Source organism: Rhinoderma darwinii, chromosome 9, assembly GCF_050947455.1.
Source record: "Rhinoderma darwinii isolate aRhiDar2 chromosome 9, aRhiDar2.hap1, whole genome shotgun sequence".
Classification (NCBI taxonomy): domain Eukaryota; kingdom Metazoa; phylum Chordata; class Amphibia; order Anura; family Rhinodermatidae; genus Rhinoderma; species Rhinoderma darwinii.
In genome coordinates, this window is record NC_134695.1 from 48,526,679 (window position 1) to 48,548,455 (window position 21,777).

Below are 21,777 nucleotides of genomic sequence, written 5' to 3' on the forward strand. Positions count from 1 at the left end.
TTAAAAAAAAAAAATTAGGGCATGGGTGAGGGAGGGCAAACTAAAACTGTTCTGCATGTCTTGACATTCTTTACATGCAGCCATGCCCTAGCTTTACGGTTTTATTCATTTCTATTAAAACCCAGATAGGAGGAGAAGCTAGTTACTTCCTCACTCTGCGTGGTCATCATACATTTACCAGAATTCTTGTGATTTTAATTAAGGTTTAAAAAAAAAAAGGCATTCAGTCACCACTTTTGCCCACACCCCCACAGGATAGAGGAGCCAAGTTTAAACCATACCCCCTATCAGCAATACTGCTGCAAGCCACACTAGAGAAATTATGGCCTGTTCACATCACCGTTCGCTTTCCGTTCTGGGGTTCCGTCGGAGGTTTCAATGGTGACTGAAACGGAAGCTGTGGTTTCACGTTTCACTTTCCGTTGCGGGGTTCACCCGACGGAAACCTCCGACAGAACACCGGAACAGAAAGTGAACGGTGCTGTGAACAGGCCCTTAGCCTTAAATCCACACGCTGCAAATGTAAAGTATCTGGCTTCTATGCTGAGAGATATGCTCCAGTACAGCTACTGTAAATGTCAGTTACTTCTCCTAGATGCTGAAGCCTGGAGAAGTCTAGACCATAGAGCACAAAAGGGAAAAAAAACCACGGAACACTGTACTTGTAGGGTGTCATCTTACTAAAGTCCTCGATGGCATCTATTAAATGCAGCGAATGTCCGATTGGCAGGGGGTAACAGTAGGATTTTCCCCAGTTACTAGAATGATTAAGCAACAGCACTAAGAAATCGCTGTGCCAGTTTTGTTTTTTTTATCATCCCATCCCAGACGCTGCATGCTTGGCTAACAACTATACTGAGCTGATAAGAAATGGAGTAGACTAGAGGTTAAGTGGCACAGTGCTTTTCCTAGTGTTAAAGGGGTTTTACACCGGTGATTATCCGGCAGACGAGCGTTCATAAACCGCTCGTTGCCGATAATGGCCCTGTGTAACAGGGGAACGATCAGCAGATAAACCAGCAAAGGCTTGTTTATCTGCTGATCGTATAGTTTTAAAAAAGTTAAATATTATTGTTGTCGGCAGCACATCTCCCGGTGTAAACAGGGAGATGTGGTGCCAACAAGATCATGTATGGGGCTGAGCAATTGTTACTACAACCGCTCATCCCCATACATGGCCACTTGTGGCAGAAGCGCCGATCAACCAGGTCTTGTTGATCGGTGCTTACTGTACTGGCCGACTATCGGCCAGTGTAATAGGTGCTTTAGAGATTGGCAAGGGCTGCTACATTCAGAATTCCACCGATTGTATGCCCTAGGTATATGACATCGATGTCTTTAGTGATACAACCCCTTTAAATGGAGACTAACGCACGCTATCTGTACTTCCTATATAAATTTATTGTTTTATTTATTGGGGCTTTGTAGCTGCCATTTCAGTCTAGGGAGAGACTGACTAAAGTGTTCCGCAATGGAACTAGTAACAGACCACAAATAGGTCTGCCCCATGACTACTTTATCCCACATTTATAGTTCTTCGATCTCTCAGACAAAATGTTGTAGCAACTTATTTTAAGCTTCACCTATGCTGACATTTAGCGTTCCATTACGGCAGTGATCTGCAACCTGTGGCTCTCGTGTTATTGAAAAACTCCCAGCAGGTGTTCTCCGGGCATGCTGCGATCTGTTCTTTTGCAACAATTGAAGAAAACACAGGATTGGATTCAGGAGCACATTCTGGGGTTATACTACAATCACTTCTGTGTTCAATCGTCTGAATCTACCCAGAGCTCCGTAACAGAAATCCAAGGCTGACGTTAATTTCTGCTGCAGACGTGCCAGCGGATCCACACACGGATTAGTCCCATCGTGATTCAATAAAGCTATCTGTGGCTTTTCAGCACAGTAATGAATGTGCTAAGAATTGTATAAAATTCAACATTCAGTTGCATTGGATGCAGAAGGTCATCACAATGTAATAGTAAGGCCATGTTCACATGAGGATTTGATGATTTAAGAGACCATACATGGTGCAATTGTGTCAGTGCAACCCAATTTTCCAGGCTATTGAATTTCAGAAACGCTCCAACTATTAAATCAAAAAGGAGATTTTTCAACTTATTGGAAAAGTTGTTATTTCCCATTAGTAAAATATTGTAAACTAAATGTCATGGGATAGCATCTATTTTATTATCATTTAACTGAACAGTGCTCATCATTCCAATTGGTTTTAATATAAACTTCCTTTAAATTTAACACACCAAGAAAACCACGTGAACAATTAGGGGCACAGAACAATTCAACAAGTGCTCATCAGTTAGGGTCTATTCACAATAGATATGCAATTACCATTGGGAGACACGTCAAAAGGATTTTCCCCTCTGACGTTTGCCACTGTGTACCGACATATTGCCCTGATGGATTCCAGAATCTGTTGAGTAAATAGGGCCCTATAGATAGGTTTGACATATGCGCCAGTGAATATAGAATGCAAATAGTGTGAATAGACCCATAAAGAAAAAAAAAATAATTAGAAAAATTAAATTAACTTACAAAAACAGACATACGGAAAAAAGTTACCAGTATAGTACCTATACATGAAGACAGAACAATTTTACACAAAGTACTTCTAAACCACTTTGTATGAAATACAGATCAGTTGGTATAATACACATTCTACTATCGCAATATGCCAATCTCATTTATACATTGTACTTATTGCTTCTATGCTATAATATTTGAAAATCCCCCCTCCACACAAAAAAAAAAAAAACGACTATTTAGAGGGGAAACTTTGCTTGCATCTTGTATAAAAAAAAAAGAAGTGATTACTGTGTACCATGAGTGATAGTTCGTTACTGTATAATGGCAAAAAGGAACAAATACAGGCGCCAAAAGAACTATAGGCACAGTGGGATTGTGTCTATAAACTGCCCGGGGGGGGGGGCAGCGACTGCTGAATGGAAGCGTGCCCCTAGTGTGAAATAGTGCGGTCCCTATAGTCCCAGACACTTTAATCTCCAGACAGAAAACCTACATCCCAGCAATATGAAAGTGAAGGATAGCAAGCACTTAGTGTTAAAAACACGTGTCTGGATCTTGTTACAATGAGAAAAAAGGTAAGAAAAGGTTGAAGGCAAACAGGCAGCAATCATTTTTTTTTGGAATACGTTGCATCACTTTCCATATCTATCATTTTCCATCTGGCTGATCTGCCGAGCAGTTTCAATAACATACTCCACTTGTATAACGATGATGATGATAAAGATAATAGTAAACAGGATGGACAGTACAGTGGTGGCGATGTTTAGAGACCGGGCGGTGGAACCGTAGCTGAGGGCACCATGTCTATCTCCATGCAACTTCCGGTCTCTGGACTGTGGGGAAAAATAAAATAAAAATTAGAAAAAAAAAAGAAGTCAATGAGGCAAATCTCAAGCAGGTTGTATTTCAATAGAATATTTTTCAAAAACCATCAAGCCCAGGCCTGCAGTCATAGCTCCAGATTAGATCACTGGCGATTTCCTGTTCATGACCCTTTGCAGACCTTTATTCTCTGGGGAGGGGTGGAGGGGGATGAATTTCTTTGTCAGCACTATAGAAGTTTCAGTGAGAGCGTATGGAGGCAAGGAAGAATTCTGTGTTCACAAGCCAGGAGTAAAAGTCGATCTAAACAGTTTCTCATATTGCGGAAACAATACTTTCAAATTGACATCACTTAAAAAATATATATATATATATATATATATATATATATATATATATATATATAATAATGCAAGTTGCTTAAAAAAAACATTGAGACAGAGGCAGTTCTCCCTTGAAAACAGCTCTGTATTTTTAGCAGTTTTTTGTTAAGCGAGGGAACTTAGTGAATAGTTTGCCCTTATGCGAGTACAGATATAGCAGGGGTAGATTAGTCAGTTATTTATCTATTTGGGGGTTGTATGGTGTGTGCATTGTGACAATTTTAAGATAACTTCTTAGGATACAATTTTAAGATAACTTCTTAGGATACTATATCTGTATATAGCCGGTCTAGAATTCAATACCAAACGGAAAGCTAAGCAAAATAGCAGTTCAATAAATAACACGTTTAAACAAGTCGGCCTCACTCCCCCATCTATGTACTGTATATTCATGCCCTCCGGTTTTGTAAACCCTGTGCTTGGACTACAAGTCCCCATAGATGGCCCCTTTGGTTAATTATTTGCAGATGTTGGACTTTAAATTCTAAAGCGAGCAAATAGTTTATCTGCGAGGACTTGTATGCTCTGCACTTTCCCCTTTTTTTGTGTCCCATGACAAAGAAGAATAAAGTCTAGGCACTAACCACACGGTCGTACAATCATTTACGGAGATCAGGTTATACTCCAGAATTAGAGTAGGAGTCAGAATTTGGGACAGGCTATGAAAAACAGATTATGAAAGGCTGTTACAGCAAGAGTGGGAATAGACAGAAGAGTGGGGGAGAATCAGGATACAGTCACAATGCTCTATCTGCATCAAGGAGATACAAAAATAATAAATTACATAAAGAAATTAAGAAAAAAAGAAAGCACACACAATTTAGGCTGATGGGACAATGTTAGACACTCTCATTACAAATTAATACCACATTCGAATTACCTTGACGGAGAATACAAAGGCAAGGAGTCCCAGGCAGCAGAAATTCATGTATATGGTATTGAAAAAGGACCAGATAATGTGATCACGTACAGGAGGACCCTCAGGCATTATTGTCACGACTGTGGATTGCACAGTCTGACCAGGGCAATGCCGAAACTCCATTTCTTCCTTCAGGGGCTCATAGGATTTGGAATCATATAGAGGAGGTGCGTTAAGTTCCCGTCCATAAATACTATTTTCCATGATTCTTGAAGTGTAGATCTAGGAGTCTTGTTGGAGAGATTAGTGAGGAAAGTATCTGTATGAGAGGGAGTGAATAGTGAAGAGTTATATGATGGGAGGGGGAAGGAGGAGCCTTGTGTTTCCAAATAGGATCAGTTTCAATTCCCCTGCTATATACCACAACATTTACCGAAAGTTAGTCAAAGGAAGGAGGAGCAGAGGGGCCCGTGTCCCAAATAATTGGATCAGTTTAAAAATTCCTCTACATTCTGCAACATTTACTGAAAATGAGTCATAGGAGTTTCCAATGATGGATGTTGCCAAATCCCTAAAAAAAGTTTTATTCTATATAGTAATTGAATCTTTATGGATATTCAGAAGTCTACCTACATACTATGTAAACATACATACGCATAACTAGAGCAACGCAAGGCCCCATGCACACGAACGTGCTTTTGCGGCTGCGATTCCCACGGGAGAAATGCGACCACATTCATTTCTATGGGCCCATACACACGACCGTGGTTTCCACGGTCCGTGCATGGCCCAGGAGCCTGGACTGCAGAAAGAATGGACATATCTTATTATGGCCGGGTTATGCAGTCCAGATTCATAAAAAATAATGTGCCCACGAGCACGTCCCGCGATTTGCGGGCGGCTCGTAGAGGACTCCGCGGCCGGCCGATCCTAAAATCACGGCCGTGTACATGGCTACAGTTGTGTGCTTGAGGCCTAACCCAGCATTCATAGTCAGATTATAGGCAAAAGGGGCAATTACCCCCCTAAGTATGGGCTTACATAATACCACAAATGGTGGTATAAAGTCAGAAAATTTAGTAGTTCTACTGTTATTTAGGCATGGTTAGGCGTTCACGGTGTGGCACCATTATGTAGGCACTCTAGGTCTGCACTGTGGGCACTGTAGGATGGTACTATTTAGGCACTATATTGGGAATTCTAGCAGTATTACAATAAATGTCCCCTCTTTCCAAGATCAGAGAGGCCCCAAATGTTTGCCCATAGACCTTACCTAGCCCAGCCAGCATTCGTACTATCAATGTGCACCATAGTTTAATGGTCTTAAATTCCTTGATGTCTTCTGGTGTTTGGCACGGTTAGACATAGAACATTTGTCCACCACCGCTAGAATCTCTATAGCCAGAGTGATAACTAGACCAGTGCTACATGCGATCAAGCCCTAAAATTACCACTTTAAAGCCATGGGCTACGGTTTGTCAACACTACACATACACACACGCTCAAAGTCCAGCAACAATAGCAAGATTTTACACGTTACAATGTACCTACACCATTGATTAGGGATAACCAACTCGTGAAATTTGTCAGACAAGAAAATCTGAGGTTTACACTAGTTCATCCTTTCAGTCTAGCCACTTAGTCAATTTCAACGTACCCCAAGGCTCGGTGTACACCCAGTCTTTTACTCCATTGATCATCAACCACCCCCCCCTACCCCCACATGCCCGTCCCTACCGTTCTTAGATTTCAGTGAAGTGTGTGGGTCACCTTCCCATAAATACCTTGCCTATAAAAAGTATTTAGGACACAAATAACCTTTCCTCCCTGTATGGGTAGTCATGCTGCAGCCTGTCATTCATTCATACATGGCTAGATACTGAACAATAGAGGCAAATACTTTGAGAACGAAGCTGTGGAGAAACATTGGTGCTGAACTAAGAATAACCCATTTATAGTGAAATATAAACTTTGTCTGTTGACCAGCACAAATTGAGATGGCTGGAGTGCATACACATACTCCTAGGTCAGTTACCAATCTCCAGCAATGTAGTAGATAACTCTTAATAGGTCTTTTAAAAATGGGTCTTTTTTTTTTTAAAGACTTGAGGCTTTCATTTTCTAGATTAATTAGTTCCATGTTTAGATTTTATATTGAGCAGATAATCACTAAAAAGGTGGAGGAAAAAAAAAAGCCAACACTTGTGTAATACATATACACTGTTGCAGCTCTGTAACAATTAGTCTTTGCTCAGTCAGCCTGGATTGCTGTGAGGGGAGAGTGAAGGCTATAAGTCTGTTTTGCCTCAGTGTATCTCTAAATGTGAATCCATTTCCTGGCCATCTGACTGTTTTTAAACACCATTTACCATCAGCTCTTTCATGGCCTTTAAAAATTCTTATTTTTTACTTTTCATTAGTCTGGGTTTTTGTCCCAGCCACCTGAAAACACCAGTGCTCCTTAAATTAGAACCAGCTGCCAGCAAAACCCCCCCCCCCCCCCCTGCAGATCGTGCCATCTAAGCTCCCTCTAGGAGCAGAATCCTTGGTCAGGGCGCCTAAAGGGTGCTTAGGTGGCAATTTCTACAGGGGGGGGGGGGGGGGTTGTGTGTGGCGCTATCTAAGGGGGCAGACATTAGCGCAGTACGGCATTCAATGAAGCACTGCACTCATGAAACCCCATGTTCCTCGTTTATATGCGAAACAACTGAACGGGGCATCGGCGGTTGGAACGTATATAGCCATATGGCAGTCGTGAAGGGGTTAACTGATTAACCATTTAAGGCTGTTCAATGGCATGATTGCTTCTGTTTATGACAGCCAAAGCATTGTGCTAGAATCATCACAAGTTTAAAAACCAAGCGTCGGACCCCATTGACTTACAATGGGTTTCGTCATTTTGAATGAAAGACTAGCACTGAAATGCTGCTCTATTTTTACCATGATAAGCAACTGATCAGAACCTAACTTGTTATATGATTGCATATGTTTTTTTTGGGTTTAAACCGTATGGAACCATTAAATATCTTCTTGCCATTGTTTATTACCTAACTTGGGGCACAAAATGTTGCTATTTGAACTGTTACTGCATTTGTTAAAGCTAATATTGGTCATAGTGGGGGTAGGGTGTATTTGGTGAAGGACCGGTTGACAGCAGGTCATGCCAAGCTCTTAGATATGAGCTCCTCCCTTGAATTTACAATCATGCCTTCTAAATATTTCCTGGTCCGACCCGCAAGACAAGATAAGATTGACAGTAGGCATAGTAGTAGCCAGTGCCAGGCACATAGTAAAGCACAACATACTTGATCTGTGCTCCTTCATTCTCAGCTGTAAGGCCCCACATGAGTGTTTGGGATCTGTTTGTTTTTATAGGTTTAGAATAGGTCTACAATATGAAGCCAGTGTTATTTGATGGTAATGTGTAATGTACCAAAGGCTGACTGAATGATGACGCAGACAAGGATGGTGCAACAAAAGGTTTCTCAGACAGGACTTGCCCCAGATTAGGCATACACTTGGGGCTTATTCAGACGAATGCGATATACGTCCGTGCAACGTGCGTGATTTTTCACGCGCCTCGTGCGGACCTATTTTAGTCTATGGGGCAGTGCAGACTGTCAGTGATTTTTGCGCAGCGCGAGTCTGCTTCGTAAAACTCACGACATGTCCGTTCTTTGTGCGTATTTCGCGCATCACGCACCCATTGATGTCAATGGGCTCGTGAAAATCACGCGCACCACACGGAAGCACTTCCACGGGATGCGCGTGATTCGCGCAACAGCAGTAAAACTATGAATGTAAAACAGGAAAGCACCACATGCTTCTGTTTACAAACATCCAAACGGAGTGTCATGATGGCAGCTGCGTGAAAATCACGCAGCCGCGCATCATACGGGGCTGACAAACGGAGCTGTTAAGTGCCTTTTGCGCACGCAAAACGCCGTGTTTTTTGCGTGCGCAAAACGCACACGCTCGTGTGAATCCGGCCTTAGAGCGTAGAACAAAGTTATAGCCAGAAGTGACTGTGCCGACTTCATCTTTTTAGAGTCCCACAACCAACAGGCAACTTTGTGGCTTCTGCCCCGCTTGGCAAGTAATCTGCAGATCCGAGTTGCCCCATGCATTGCACATGCCTGCCAACACTTACACGTTTACAAGTTGCGAGCAGAAAGAGGAAGTAACCTTACACAAAACAGCATAGGCAACAAGATAGTAAAAAGGGCAATATCCTCCCTAAGGTGTCACATGAATATTCAGCTTTTACATTGAAACGCTTAGTGGTCTTCTAAGGCAGCCTGTACCCATCAGGCACTTGTGCAAGGATATACATACATGACCAGGGCCATATTAAGAGTTCATTCTTCCCGTGGCATTTTTAGTGCTCACACCCCCTATTGGCGAGTAAGGCTAAGTGTATGGCCCCACAGCAACGAGTCCACATGCGGTCTAAATCCCATCCACAAGTGGCCAATGGTTGCATGATTTTACCGGATATACAGGCAAAACCATGCCGCCATTGGACCCTGCTTGTGGGCAGGATTTTGACCACATGCAGATGCTGTGCCGTGGGATAATACCCAAAAGCTGCCCATACACTTAGTGTAATTATCATTTGGTCGATAGCTCTAATGACAGCTTTCCCCATACACATGCATGCTTGGCCAAGAATGTATACAACCTAAGGCAATTAACCTACACCATTAATTGTGACGTTGATGTGATCATAAATAAGTCTTAAGGGTGTATTCACTTGGTGCAGTTTCGCTGCACTGTCAAAACCGCACAGTGTGAATACACCCTAAATAAAACCTTACCCAGCACTGCGTCGTGGTTTGTCAAACCACAACACCGATGTAAAAAAAATCTAAAAAGAGTTAGCAAAGCACTGATTGGTAGAGCAGTCGTCAACAGGGCTGCTGTCCGCTGCTCCACCAAACCAGAGACGAGAACGGTTGGCACTCAGCACCTGGGGAGCCAGAAGGAAATGTCGCTGGACCACAGACTCCCTCCTGGATCCCCAGGTGATGACTGCAGATTGCTCTCTTCTCCGATTGGTGGAGCAGCGGACATTAGCCCCTGTTGATGGCTTCTGTTCTGCGAGACCTCCACGAGTCTACAGCATGTTAAGGACCAGTGAGACGACGTCCCTCCCCATGCTGGATTCACGGGCAAGTCGGACAAGAGATGAGGTTGAAAATAAAATTTGTGTTGTCTGGCACCTAGGGGGAAAATACAGCCCTGTGTGTTACATCACATTTGTATCAATATGTATCGGTAATAAGGGAGAAAGTATCAGTCAAAATATACAGATTAAAAAAACGCAAAGCTTATGGAACACAGTTGTAGCTAGAAACTGCATTTGGAAACTTGATCCCTTGCAGATGGCCTCAGCGTTCAGCTATGTAAACCATCACTGCTGACTGCTTATCTGTCTGTTCCACTGCACAACTTGTTTATGTGTCTTATCAGGACTCAAAATGTATTACCTCGAGCAGACAGTTATGGTAAATGCTGCTGTTCTAACCGAAGCCATCCTGTATACAATATAGCTATATGTTCACACAGAGGTTCCCCTTAGGCCTCAAGCGCACGCACACACACACACACTTAATCTTGTTTTTTTTATGCATGTAAACCCCTCCACCCCCCATGTATTTCAATGGTTTCTTACTGTATTTTATCTATGCATTTTTCAAGTCCTACTGTACAGTTAAAAAATAGTGTAGTACCGTGTTAGCTAGAGACCATATGAAATGTTAAATACTTGTGTCAAAAAAGACAAAAGTATAATAGGTATGATACCTTTATTGGCCAACCATAAAAGTTCTATATGCAAGCTTTCAGAGCACACAGGCTCCTTCTTCAGGCAAGTTAACAAAAAACTCACATGAAGGAGCCTGTGTGCTCTGAAAGCTTGCATATAGAACTTATGGTTAGCCAATAAAGGTATCATACCTATTAAGTACTTTTGTGTCAAAAAAAAAAAAGTATAACATCAAGTCCTATTGAGAAGCTGAAGTATGTCAAGAACACCATAACGAGAGAAAAAAAACAAAAAAAAAACGTGTGGGTTTAGCGGAAAAGGAGTTTGGTGCATGCCATATCTGAGTGATTGAAACTGCCTCAAGACGCACCCCTATGGAGAAAGCATGGTGTGGCAGTGAAGTGATAAGAGGACCCTACCATCCTCAGACCCAAGTGTTTATTTTCCTGTGTTTGTCAAGTAAATTGTTATTAACTACTGCCTGAGCAGCGCAAGGACAAAAGTAAAATTGAAGGTAAAGTGTGTTTTGGTGTAGTTGCCGTACTGGTCTGCCTTGCTTTGTCAGTACACGCAGTGTTGGACGGGGACACCTTAGGCCCACCAGAGGAATTAGTTTAAAGGGCACTCAATCTATTGCAGACTGTTTTATTGTAGCATAAACCTGGTCTTAACCTGGGTTCCCTATAATGTGTGCGGCTGGCACCTTCCATGGTGATCCCCTGCTCACTAATTTTTAAAGCCCGTGCACTGTCACGGTCCGCAGGGGGGGGGGGTGCAGTGTCATGCACGAGGGGGCCCTGGTGCTAGCGACAGCCACATTCACTTGCATCTGTGTCCTCAGGACGTATATACACAAATGAATACTATAGGAAGCAGACCACATTAGGCCTGCAGCCTGTAAAGCGCTGGGAGAACTCCCTGTGCAGGCCAACGTGATTAGGTCACTGCATCATGCTGGTCTGCGCATGTGTCCCACCCGCAAGGCAGTTCAGCGCTCAGCCCGTTCCTGCCATATAGACGAAGGCAAGTACCAGGGGGAAGTAAATTAATATCTAGGGGGCGCCATCTCAATTTTTGCCTTAGAAAACAGAAAAGCTAGAACCAGCCCTGGGAGTATTCCCAACAAAAACATAAACTAAAATTGATTACTGGTCTTTTCCACCAGGAAGTATTGGAAGATTACAAACCCTATAATACATGTACCAGCAGGCTGCAAACATTGAAAAGTTTCACGAACAGACCACATCTGCTTTCTACATAAACTTTTCAGAAAAATATACAAGCTTACTGACTCCCTAACATAATAGGGCAATACATACCAAGCTTTAGTTATATAGACAGACAAAAATAACTTGTGCTTTTTCAAGATCTGTTTGCTATCTGAGTGTAAATCAGAATGTTCCCATTTAAGGGGCATGGCTATAAATGGACCTGGTAGGATGCTAGATGACCTTGCTCCTATCCACCACCAATCATCCAGCCGGATCCCGGCGCTGAATAGAGAATCGGAACAGAGTTCCATCATCTGCACTACCTTCTGATCGTACAGACACCGGAATCTGTGTTCTAGGGGCAATTTGGACTTTGCGGCCTACTCACCAACTTGAAGCCACAGCCTCCTTTACTGTCTACTGTGGCAAGGACGATCGCCTCTGCTCACAGACGAAGTGCTCCGGAGAGAGAACTCCACACCGGACCACCGGCTCGAGGTACCTGCTCACCGGCCACAAGTATTCAAAATACGGGCTCCTCGGCCTGACCCACGCAGATTGTCGGCCACCATCTTGGTAGAGTCGCGGCCCAGGACCAGCACAGAAGCCGTGATTTTGGGAGCCTTCCGGCTTACAGCTCTTCCTACGCCGGAAACAAGGTTGAGAGGACCCTGGAGTCTCCAAAGGGGAGATAGAGCCCCCTAGAAAAGCCCTCAATAGACCAGCAGCATAAACTGGTGACAGTCCTGAAGTTGGAGCCTGGTACCTCCAGTGCAGCAAGGACACCTCACATTTTACTGGGGCATTTAAGGTCTAACCCTAATTTTTTCAGGCCCAAAAAGTATTTCTGGGCTGCTAAATTTCTACCAAATCCTCACCATAGAACATGTGAGGCAATATGAAAATCCTGTAACACTATCTAGATGAGGCAAATCTAGAGAGAATCTGCTTGTAAATCAGTTTACCATGGTGAAAATTGGCCCCAAGACATCACATTCAGGACAACGCCCACGCTCAAGCTACCCAAGCTGACGTAGACAAATTCCTTAACAAAATGGGAAATGGTCACAAGGTAATCTAGCTTTCCCACAGTATATGAGATGCCAACATGGGGCGATACTGGTTAAGGGTGATGGCACTGCCAAGTATGACCGCTTTCTTCCAGTTTCACATTCTTTTATGAAGAGGATTTTATCTACAGCTCTCGAAACTATGGCAAATAAATCAGAAATTAAACAGGAGCTTTCCCGTGTAGGCCACAGGGTGGAAGTTTAGAGAAAACATACAACGCTCACTGAAGTGACTTCTGATATGGTCCTCCTGTTGGAGGAACAGGATAATATCAAGATTTATGCGATCCTGGAGGATCATGAGAACAGTGACTGCTGAAAAGCTTTGTATAAAACGTCTGCCAGAAACAGTTTCGAACAAAGCCCTCCTTAAGGCTGTGACAAATCTATTTCAAGAAGTCTTAGGATATGTTCACACGGCGGGGGTCCGTAACGGCTGAAATTACGGGGATGTTTCAGCCTGAAAACATCCCCGTAAATTCAGCCGTACCTGCATGTGCAGGCGCTTGAACGCCGCGTCAATTACGGCCGTAATTAGCGCTGCTATTCATTGGAGTCAATGAATAGCGGCTCCAATTACGGCCAAAGTAGTGACAGGTCACTTCTTCTACGCGGGCGTCTATTTACGCGCCGTCATTTGACAGTGGCGCGTAAATATACGCCTCGTGTGAACAGACAAACGTCTGCCCATTGCTTTCAATGGGCAGATGTTTGTCAGCGCTATTGAGGCGCTATTTTCAGACGTAATTCGGGGCAAAAACGCCCGAATTACGTCCGTAAATAGGCCGTGTGAACATACCCTTAGAGCCAGCTGACCGTTCACTTCTTGGTGAATCAGTAGGTCTACGTCTCGGTGATCTGTGAGCTATGTCAACAAGGGATGCAATTTGTAGAATCTTGGACTTTCGCATCAAAGATTGCATCATTCAAAACAGCAGAGCTTCAGAGTCCCTCACTTACAATAATACACAAATATATATTTACCAAGACTTGGCGCCTTCAACATTGAATAGAAGAGGTTACTGAAGCCTTTCACAAATTCTCTAAGGCGATGTCCATTTAGTTTTACAATTATAATGGTCGTTTCTCCTGGCTCAAATACCCACAATATATCTCTCAGACCGGAGCAGGCCAAACTAAATTAGGTATGATCCAACAAATACCATAAATGACATATATAAAGCACAGTTAAATTTACCGCTCAGGGCGTGGAGGGTAATTCTTATCCCTGTAGTTCCACAGAGCACCCCATCGTCTCTTGACGTTCAAAGAACTCCTGGTAGGAAAAGGATCTTATGTCTCAGATGGAAAAAGGAAGACATAGTGCAACACCCTCTGAAAAAAGAAGATTGCTCCACGCCAAGTTTAATCCATACTCACAGAAGTAACAAGAAATAAAAGCATCAAGGTAAATAAAAATATCTTACAAATTTCTAGGCAGCTCGCAAAACACTCACCCAACCCTGGGTTTCGCCCTTCCGGCTTCCTCTGGCGCATGACCCAGAGGAAGCCTTGATGCTTTTAATTTCTTGTTAGGAGAAGATCTGATCTTTTCACTTGAACCAAGTATAAATACCTCCGCAGGAAAATCAATACACTTTAGAAAAACTCATATCAAGAAAGCTCTCCAATCTTACTTTTTAGTTGACCCATGGAGACCTATGCACCCATCATCTAGGAATTACACCGATTTCTCCTCTCCCCATAACTCGTATCATAGACTTGATTATCTTTTCCTACCGTTATCTTACATTACTGAGTTACGTATATTAACGTCAGTACACTCAGACCACTCCAGTATTACTTAGGTCAACACTAGCAGCCCAACCTAAACAATTTAAAACATGGAAGTTAAACGATAGTCTACTTTCTTCCCCCAATGTTAGATAACATATTCCTAGAGCACTTATGGATTACTTCCAGACCAACATTAAAATTGACATCTCTATGCCAATGATTTGGGAGGCCCACAAGGCGGTAATTAGGGGAGAGCGGATATCTATTAGCTCATACCTCAATAGATCTAGAAAGCATCAAATCTCAGACCTTTGAGGAAATATCCATACTTGAACGCTGACACAAATCACATCAAACCTCTGATACACTAACTGCCTTGACAGCCAAATGGCAAATACTAAAAGACATCCTGAATACACAGTCAGCTAGAATTTATTTCACCTGGAAGAGACTTTTTTTATACATGGAGATAGTTTCCAAATTAATGATATCCTTGATAAAGAAATCCAGATCTTACATACACACACTTAAGCTTGCCAAAGGTGATAACACACGTGATGTTGAAATAATCGAAGGAGTTTCTGAAATACTACACCTCTCTACCAATTACGTGCCACGGAATCCTCTGGGGAGAGAGATCGGCGACACCATTGACTCTTTTGTCACACGTTCATCTGCCCAGGTTATCCCGGGAACAACGGAGCACTTTAAATAACCCATTCTCTGTCAGGGAGCTTCAGTCTATCCTGTCCAAGAGCCCAGCTGGGAAGAGCCAAGGCCCTGACGGCTTCCCTGTTTAATATAGAAGATATTCTGCAAAGAGTTACAACCCCACATGCTTGCCCTGTGCAACGCTATTCTGTCAGGCTCTCCATTAGCTAAACAATCACTAGAGGTGCAAATTACACTTATACATAAAGAGGAAAGACCCGAAGTCTTGTAGCAACTATGGACCTATTTCACTGCTAAACGCTGATCTTACATTTTTTGCTAAGCTCCTGGCTCTACACCTAGGTCCATTGATGCCAGAAAAGAATGATCCTGAGCAGGTGGGGTTTGTACAGGGTAGGGAAAGCAAAGACAACTCTCCACATCTCCTGCATCTGATGCAGCTAGCCAAGGAGAGAAGTCTCCCTCTGGCCTTCCAGATGCTGAAAAGGCCTTCAACAGGGTAGACTATCTTTATGGAAGTAGTGTTAGCTTGCTTCAATCTGCCTACAACTTTTATATCTTCCGTACTTCAGAGGTACAACCACTCAGTGAGACTTCTAATCAATGGCACACTTTCACATCCAAAATGGCACCAGGCAGGGTTGTCCCCTGTCACCCCTTCTATTTGTGATGTTATGGAAACTCACAAAATAAGACATCCTAACATTAAGGGAATAAACGTACAAAACATGCACCACATAATGGCCGCGTTGGCGGATGATCTACTACTAATAACAAACCACTCTGTGGAACTCCCTTCAATACAAGAGATTCTTGAAGAATTCAGTTCCCTTTCAAACTTTAAAATAAACTAGCAAATTGGTATATTCATGCCTAATATTTCCACACTCAACTAGAGTCCCAAGTCCCTTTCAAATTGCACCCCCCCCCCCCCCAAACATTACCTACCTAGGAGTTAAGCTTTGTAAGAAGTGGTCAGATAATTTTTTTTTTATTTTTCACCTCTACTCCAAAGTGAGAAGGACATTGTTGACTCCTGGTTAGTGCCATTTATTTCTTGGATAGGCTGGAAAAATTTAGTCAAGGGCATAGTCTTACCCAAATTTACCTACTTATTTCAGAGGTTGCCAATTCCCATCCCTCTTACCTTCTTTGCAAAACTATAACCCATTCTTTCATTATATCTGGAACAAACATCCAAAAATTAGTTCTGCTACACTCTCCCCCCAAATCATTAGGAGGGATAGGCACCCCAGACTTTAAAATGTACTATCAATCTGTCACTCTAGTTAGAACTGCTGCATATGTTGCGGTTGTCGGAACAAAAACTATGGGTTTCTGTGGAGGAGGAATTCGCTCCATTTCCACTAAGCTATAATTACCGCTCACTCCACTAGCTTGAATATTTTTACTTTCAAAAAGTAAAAAATAAATAAATCAGGTTGCTATATTGAGATACAATAGTTCCTACACCCCCACCACTGGCTCAAGTGTCTGATCTTACTGACCTCTACCAAGATGGACTAGGGCAGCACTCTAGCAATCCAGTCATAAAAATACAAGACGCTATAGATACCATTTTATGAGATGGCGCTCTGGTTTCCTACTCAAAATGGAAGGACGATCCTCACTTAACACCACTTCCCTATGCCTCCCTAAAAAAAATAAAAAAAACACGCAGTCATTCCCGATCTTTCAAGAGGTCCCCTACACAGACCTCTTCATGAAATAGAGTCAATATTGACGCAAGTTGAATACCCTGGCAGGGTCTTCTAGTCTCTGGAGAGGAGGCACCGATACAGAGGTTCCTCTGAAAAGATCCTACATTTCAGGATGGGAAAAAGACAAAGAGTGATCACTGTCCGACGGACATCAAAAAGAAATCAACGTTTTCATCGTCCCTCAATGCATTAGACTCCAGGAGTACTCCCTATAAGATCATATCCAGGTGGTATACAACTCCTGACAAAACTCACCTGTGGTATCCCTCAATTTCCAACACTTGTTGGAGAGGTTGACACTGATGCTGACTCATATTTCCATATCTGGTGGCCGGGACCTCTGTTGGGTAGATACTGGGATTCTGTTATATCTATCATTAAAGATATACTCCATGACTCACATCCGAACGCTCCCTCCTCTTTTCCTGAACCTACCAGTCAAAGAGCATAACTCCGAAATGAACCACTTTATTTTGTACCTTTTGGCCGGAGCCAAATTATTAATCCCGCCTCTTTGGTGAACATCTGGAATCCCATCAGTGCCTGCATAAAGTTGATCAAATATACCACATCGAAGCCATCTCTACTTGCTCTACCTCTTAATTTGCAAGAATCTGGAAACCATGGACGACATTCCGAGATTCATCTCGATTCCGAAACCTCATTGGGGAGTCAGAGTAGCTTCTGAACAATGGGTCTACAGTATTCTTCTCATTTACACGATTCACTAAGGCCACAGATCAGTGGTTGTCACTACTTAACTAAGCATAATTCTGAGGGCATGTTCACATGCTTAACAAAAAATGGCTGAAAATACGGAGCTGTTTAAAGGAAAACAGCCCCTGATTTTCAGAAGTTTTTTTAAGCAGCTTGCGTTTTTTACGGAAGTTTTTCTATTGAGAATGAAAAACGGCTCCAAAAACAGCTCAAGAAGAAGAAGTGACATGCACTTAATTTTACGAGGTGTTTTTTTTTTAAAAAAACGGCCGCGTAAAAAACGCCCCTTGGGAACGGAATGCCATTTTTCCCATTGAAAACAACGGGCAGATGTTTGCAGGCATTCAGCCTCCATGTTTTTAGCCGCTTTTCAGAGAGTTTATGGTCTGAAAACGGCTGAAAATATCCTGTGTGAACATACACTTACAAGATATCAAATACATCATCCCTTACTGTTCTCCTCCCCACACTCCCATCTACTCAAAGTACTTTATCCTTTATATCCGAGAGCATAGTTTTTATTATGAGAATTACTACCCATTTGGAATTAATTGTATAGTCCAGTCTTGGAGTCAGATTCTTTTTAATGTATGTAAAGATTGATATTAGCTGTTCAAACTGTTTTGCTTATTTACTCTCTGAAAGAATGTTCCCATTCACGGAGGCTGAAAAAAATTCATAAAGAGCTAAAAAGTATTGTTTTTTGACATTGGTCACTACTATAGTGAATGAGATTGTTAAAAAGCTGAAACTAGTAATAGGTTTTCAACCTGCAGATGTAAACAAGAAGTTTCCATTCATTGACAGTAGGGGAGATCTTGAAAATGGTGAGGAATTGATACACAAAATACATTAAAAAGTTGCAGAATTTCTCAGGACGCAATAATTTTAGCTAACAAAACCCTTTTGAATATATTTTACACACTGTACTAAAGTAGGTAACTATGGGGAAAACCGGACAAACATATGCCCGTTTGACAGGTTAGTATCTGGATTGCTATCTCCTCCCCCTCCTCTATACTGTAACCTAATGTTAAGGGTCAGTTCACACGGCAGATTTTGCATGGCAGGACCAGCAGCAAAATTATACCTGCTGTCGCCAGGAGGATTCCACCTCCCAATGACTTCAAATGGGAGGTTTAGGCAGAATCCGCTCGAAGATCAAGCAGGACATTTCCCATTTAAGCCAAAGTCAGAAGTAGATGCTAAAAGGGAACAAAAATACCAAGGAACAAGCCTGACCCTGGTAATTAAGGCTATTTATATTTTTAAATTAAAAAAAAAATATGTCATGCAACCCTTCTAACTACCACATCAAATAGCTGTAAAGCCTAACAAATTGTACAATTGTACAAAAACAGAGGATGACAGATTTAGCTTGTTTCCTCCTCAACTGCTGCAGAACAACTGAGTAAACCTGATAAGAACTCAATTAGCATGAAACAAATCTGTTCACTCTGCTATCTTTTAAAGGGGCAGCTACACTATAGTTAACCCAATTGCAATCTGTTGCCACATACTTAATTCACATAGCACCATATTATTGTAGCATGTAAGCAGGGCCGGCTCCAGGTTTAGGTGGGGCCTTCGGCGACAGCCTCAGTGGACCCCCTTGCTGGGAAACTCAAGGCAGCAGTATAGTGCCACACAGCCCCCCCTCATTGTAGGTAGTACCATTGGGGCTTCCTCTAGGAATGGAATCCCCCACCAGAACACTGCCGACACTCTGGCCGGGGATTCAGCTTCAGGAGCCCCTGATGTCACTGGCCATATATGGACAACAATGTCAGGGGCAACCCCAGAGCCGGAGTCCCGGGCAGAGCACTACTAGCACTCTGCCTGGGAGTCTGTAGCCTAGTAAATGGCAGTAGGGAGCTACCTCCATGCTCTGCCATAGCGTTCAATAGCATCTGCATCTTAAGGATGCAGATTCTATTGAATATGGTGTTGATTCCACTGTAGCAGCCATAGCAGCTGCTAGCAGGGCCACTGGGCATGGGGCCCACAGTGACAGCAGGGGGCACAGGCCCCCTGATGCCACAGGCACCGTAACGGCTGCTCAAGCAGTAGCTACGCCACCTCCTAGACAGGGGCTCCCGGCGAGTGTCGGCAGCACCATGGCCAGGGATTCCACTCCTCGAGGAGCCACGATGGCAGTGTCAATACCCAGCAGCCGAGTGGGCCCCACCAAACGGTAGCAGGCCCCGGTACTTGCCTAGGTTCACCAGGTGCTACCGCCGAACCTGCACATAATGCTTCGTTCACATCTGCGAAAGGGTCCAGTTCCGACGGAGCGGGACCCTGACTGAAATGGGAAAAAAAAATAAATAAATAAATAAAAAAAAAAAAAATAAAAAAAAAAACAGGTCTCACAGGTCAAACGAAAACCATAGGTTTCCATCACCATTGATTTCAATGGTGACTGATCCGGTGCCAATGGTTTCCATTTGACTCAATTGTGCAAGTGTTCCGTTGTTTTGACGGGATCAATAGCGTAGTCGGCTACGCTATTGATTCAGTCAAAATATCGGAACCCTTGCACAAAGGAGACAATTGGAAACTATTGGCAGCGGATCAGTCACCATTGAAATCAATGGTGATGGAAACCTATGGTTTTCGTTTGTGTCAGTCAGAACTCCGTTCCGACGGAACAGAGCCCTGAGGTAGATGTAAATGAAGCCCAACAGAAAAAATTTTTTACGTCTATAAGTGTGTTAAAAAAGAAAATATATATTTTTTTTTAATAATTGAACATTAAAACTGGAGATTAATAAATTTGTCATAATGTGATTTGCCAGCATTTCACAGACAGGCTAATTTCCTACTATAGAGCTGTCTTTCCTGCTTAAAAAAAAATAAAAATAAAAATAATAATCTGACAGTGAACCTACAGAGGAGAACATCATGCAAATTAGAGGTTACAGTCTAGAGAAGAAAAGGAGAGTAACGCACCAGTACCTGCTGAACCAGTTACCAAGCCAGTATCTGTGCTATTGCTTTTTGAGGCAAAGAGAGAAGGGCAACAGTGTGGCTGTGGTTTAGAGCTACAGTAAAGTCAGTCAACGTACTGTACAACGCTGTAAAATGGGGTGTTACAGAATGTCAGACACATTGCAAGAAAAACCCTTGCAGATTTGAGGGAATGGTGTGGATTTTCGAAGTGCATTCCTGATTTTGCAGCAAATTTAACTCTTGACTCTGCAAAGGGAAATTTCCACTGCATGTAAACATGGCATGAAAAACTGGGCGTCAGTATGATACCCTAATAGGGTGATACTGGCATGTTAATAAGGTTTAAAAAAATAAATAATAATTCAAATCTCATCTACTCTGCCGCTACTGTACATCGCTGTAGAAAACCAGCAGTATTTACACTACGTGTGAACATACCCTAGAAAACAGAGCATGTATGTTTATGGGATGAGTGGGAAGAGAGCCATTCAACTGACAGCGATCTAATGTGTATAGCCAGTAACCTCGGGACTGCACGAGGTTCCATTCACTTGCTGAGGTGCAGTTAGAACCACTTCAACGTGTGAATGGCCCCCAAGGCCCCATGCACACGAACGTTAAAAACGCCCGTAATCACGGGCAGTAATTACAGCCCATAGACTTCCATTGGCCACGGGTACCTCCCCGTATGCCTACGGGAAGGTGCCCGGGCCGTTGAATATAGAACATGTCCTATTTTAGGCCGTAATTACGGCACGGGCAGGCCCATAGAAGTCTATGGGGCTCCTGTAATTACGGGTGACTATGTGTGCGCACCCATAATTACGGGAGCGTTGCTAGGCGACGTAAGTGGATAGTCACTGTCCAGGGTGCTGAAAGAGTTAACTGATCAGCAGTAACTTTCAGCACCAGGGACAGTGACTACCGATCACAATATAAAATGTGTAAAAAAAAAAAAAAAAAAAAGAAGTTCAAACTTACCCAGAACTCCCTGCTTCTTCCTCCAGTCCGGCCTCCCGGGATGACGTCTCAGCCCATGTGACCGCTGCAGCCAATCACAGGCTGCAGCGGTCACATGGACTGACGCGTCATCCAGGGAGGTCGGGCTGGATGTCGAAAGAGGGACGCGTCACCAAGACAACGGCCGGGTAAGTATGAATTTCTTTTACTTTTACCTCGGAAAGGGCTGCCCCTTCTCTCTATCCTACACTGATAGAGAGAAGGGGCCGCCGATTAGTGCAGTGCAATTTTGCAGCTTAAACTTGCCCGTAAATACGGGCCGAATACGTGTGACCAAGGACCCGTATTTACGCCAGTATTTA

The 21,777-nt window shown here is 43.0% G+C and overlaps 1 protein-coding gene across 1 annotated transcript; it reads right to left on the bottom strand.

The window, feature by feature from the left end:
• Positions 1–2,168: 2,168 nt before the first annotated feature.
• On the bottom strand, positions 2,169–4,953 carry LOC142660769 (interferon-induced transmembrane protein 1-like). Its single transcript, XM_075837610.1, has 2 exons — positions 4,630–4,953; positions 2,169–3,377 (listed from the first exon to the last, which is right to left on the bottom strand). Exons 1-2 carry the CDS (start codon positions 4,870–4,872, stop codon positions 3,177–3,179), a joined length of 444 nt encoding a protein of 147 aa, XP_075693725.1. The 5' UTR covers positions 4,873–4,953; the 3' UTR covers positions 2,169–3,176.
• Between the last annotated feature and the right edge of the window lie 16,824 nt (positions 4,954–21,777).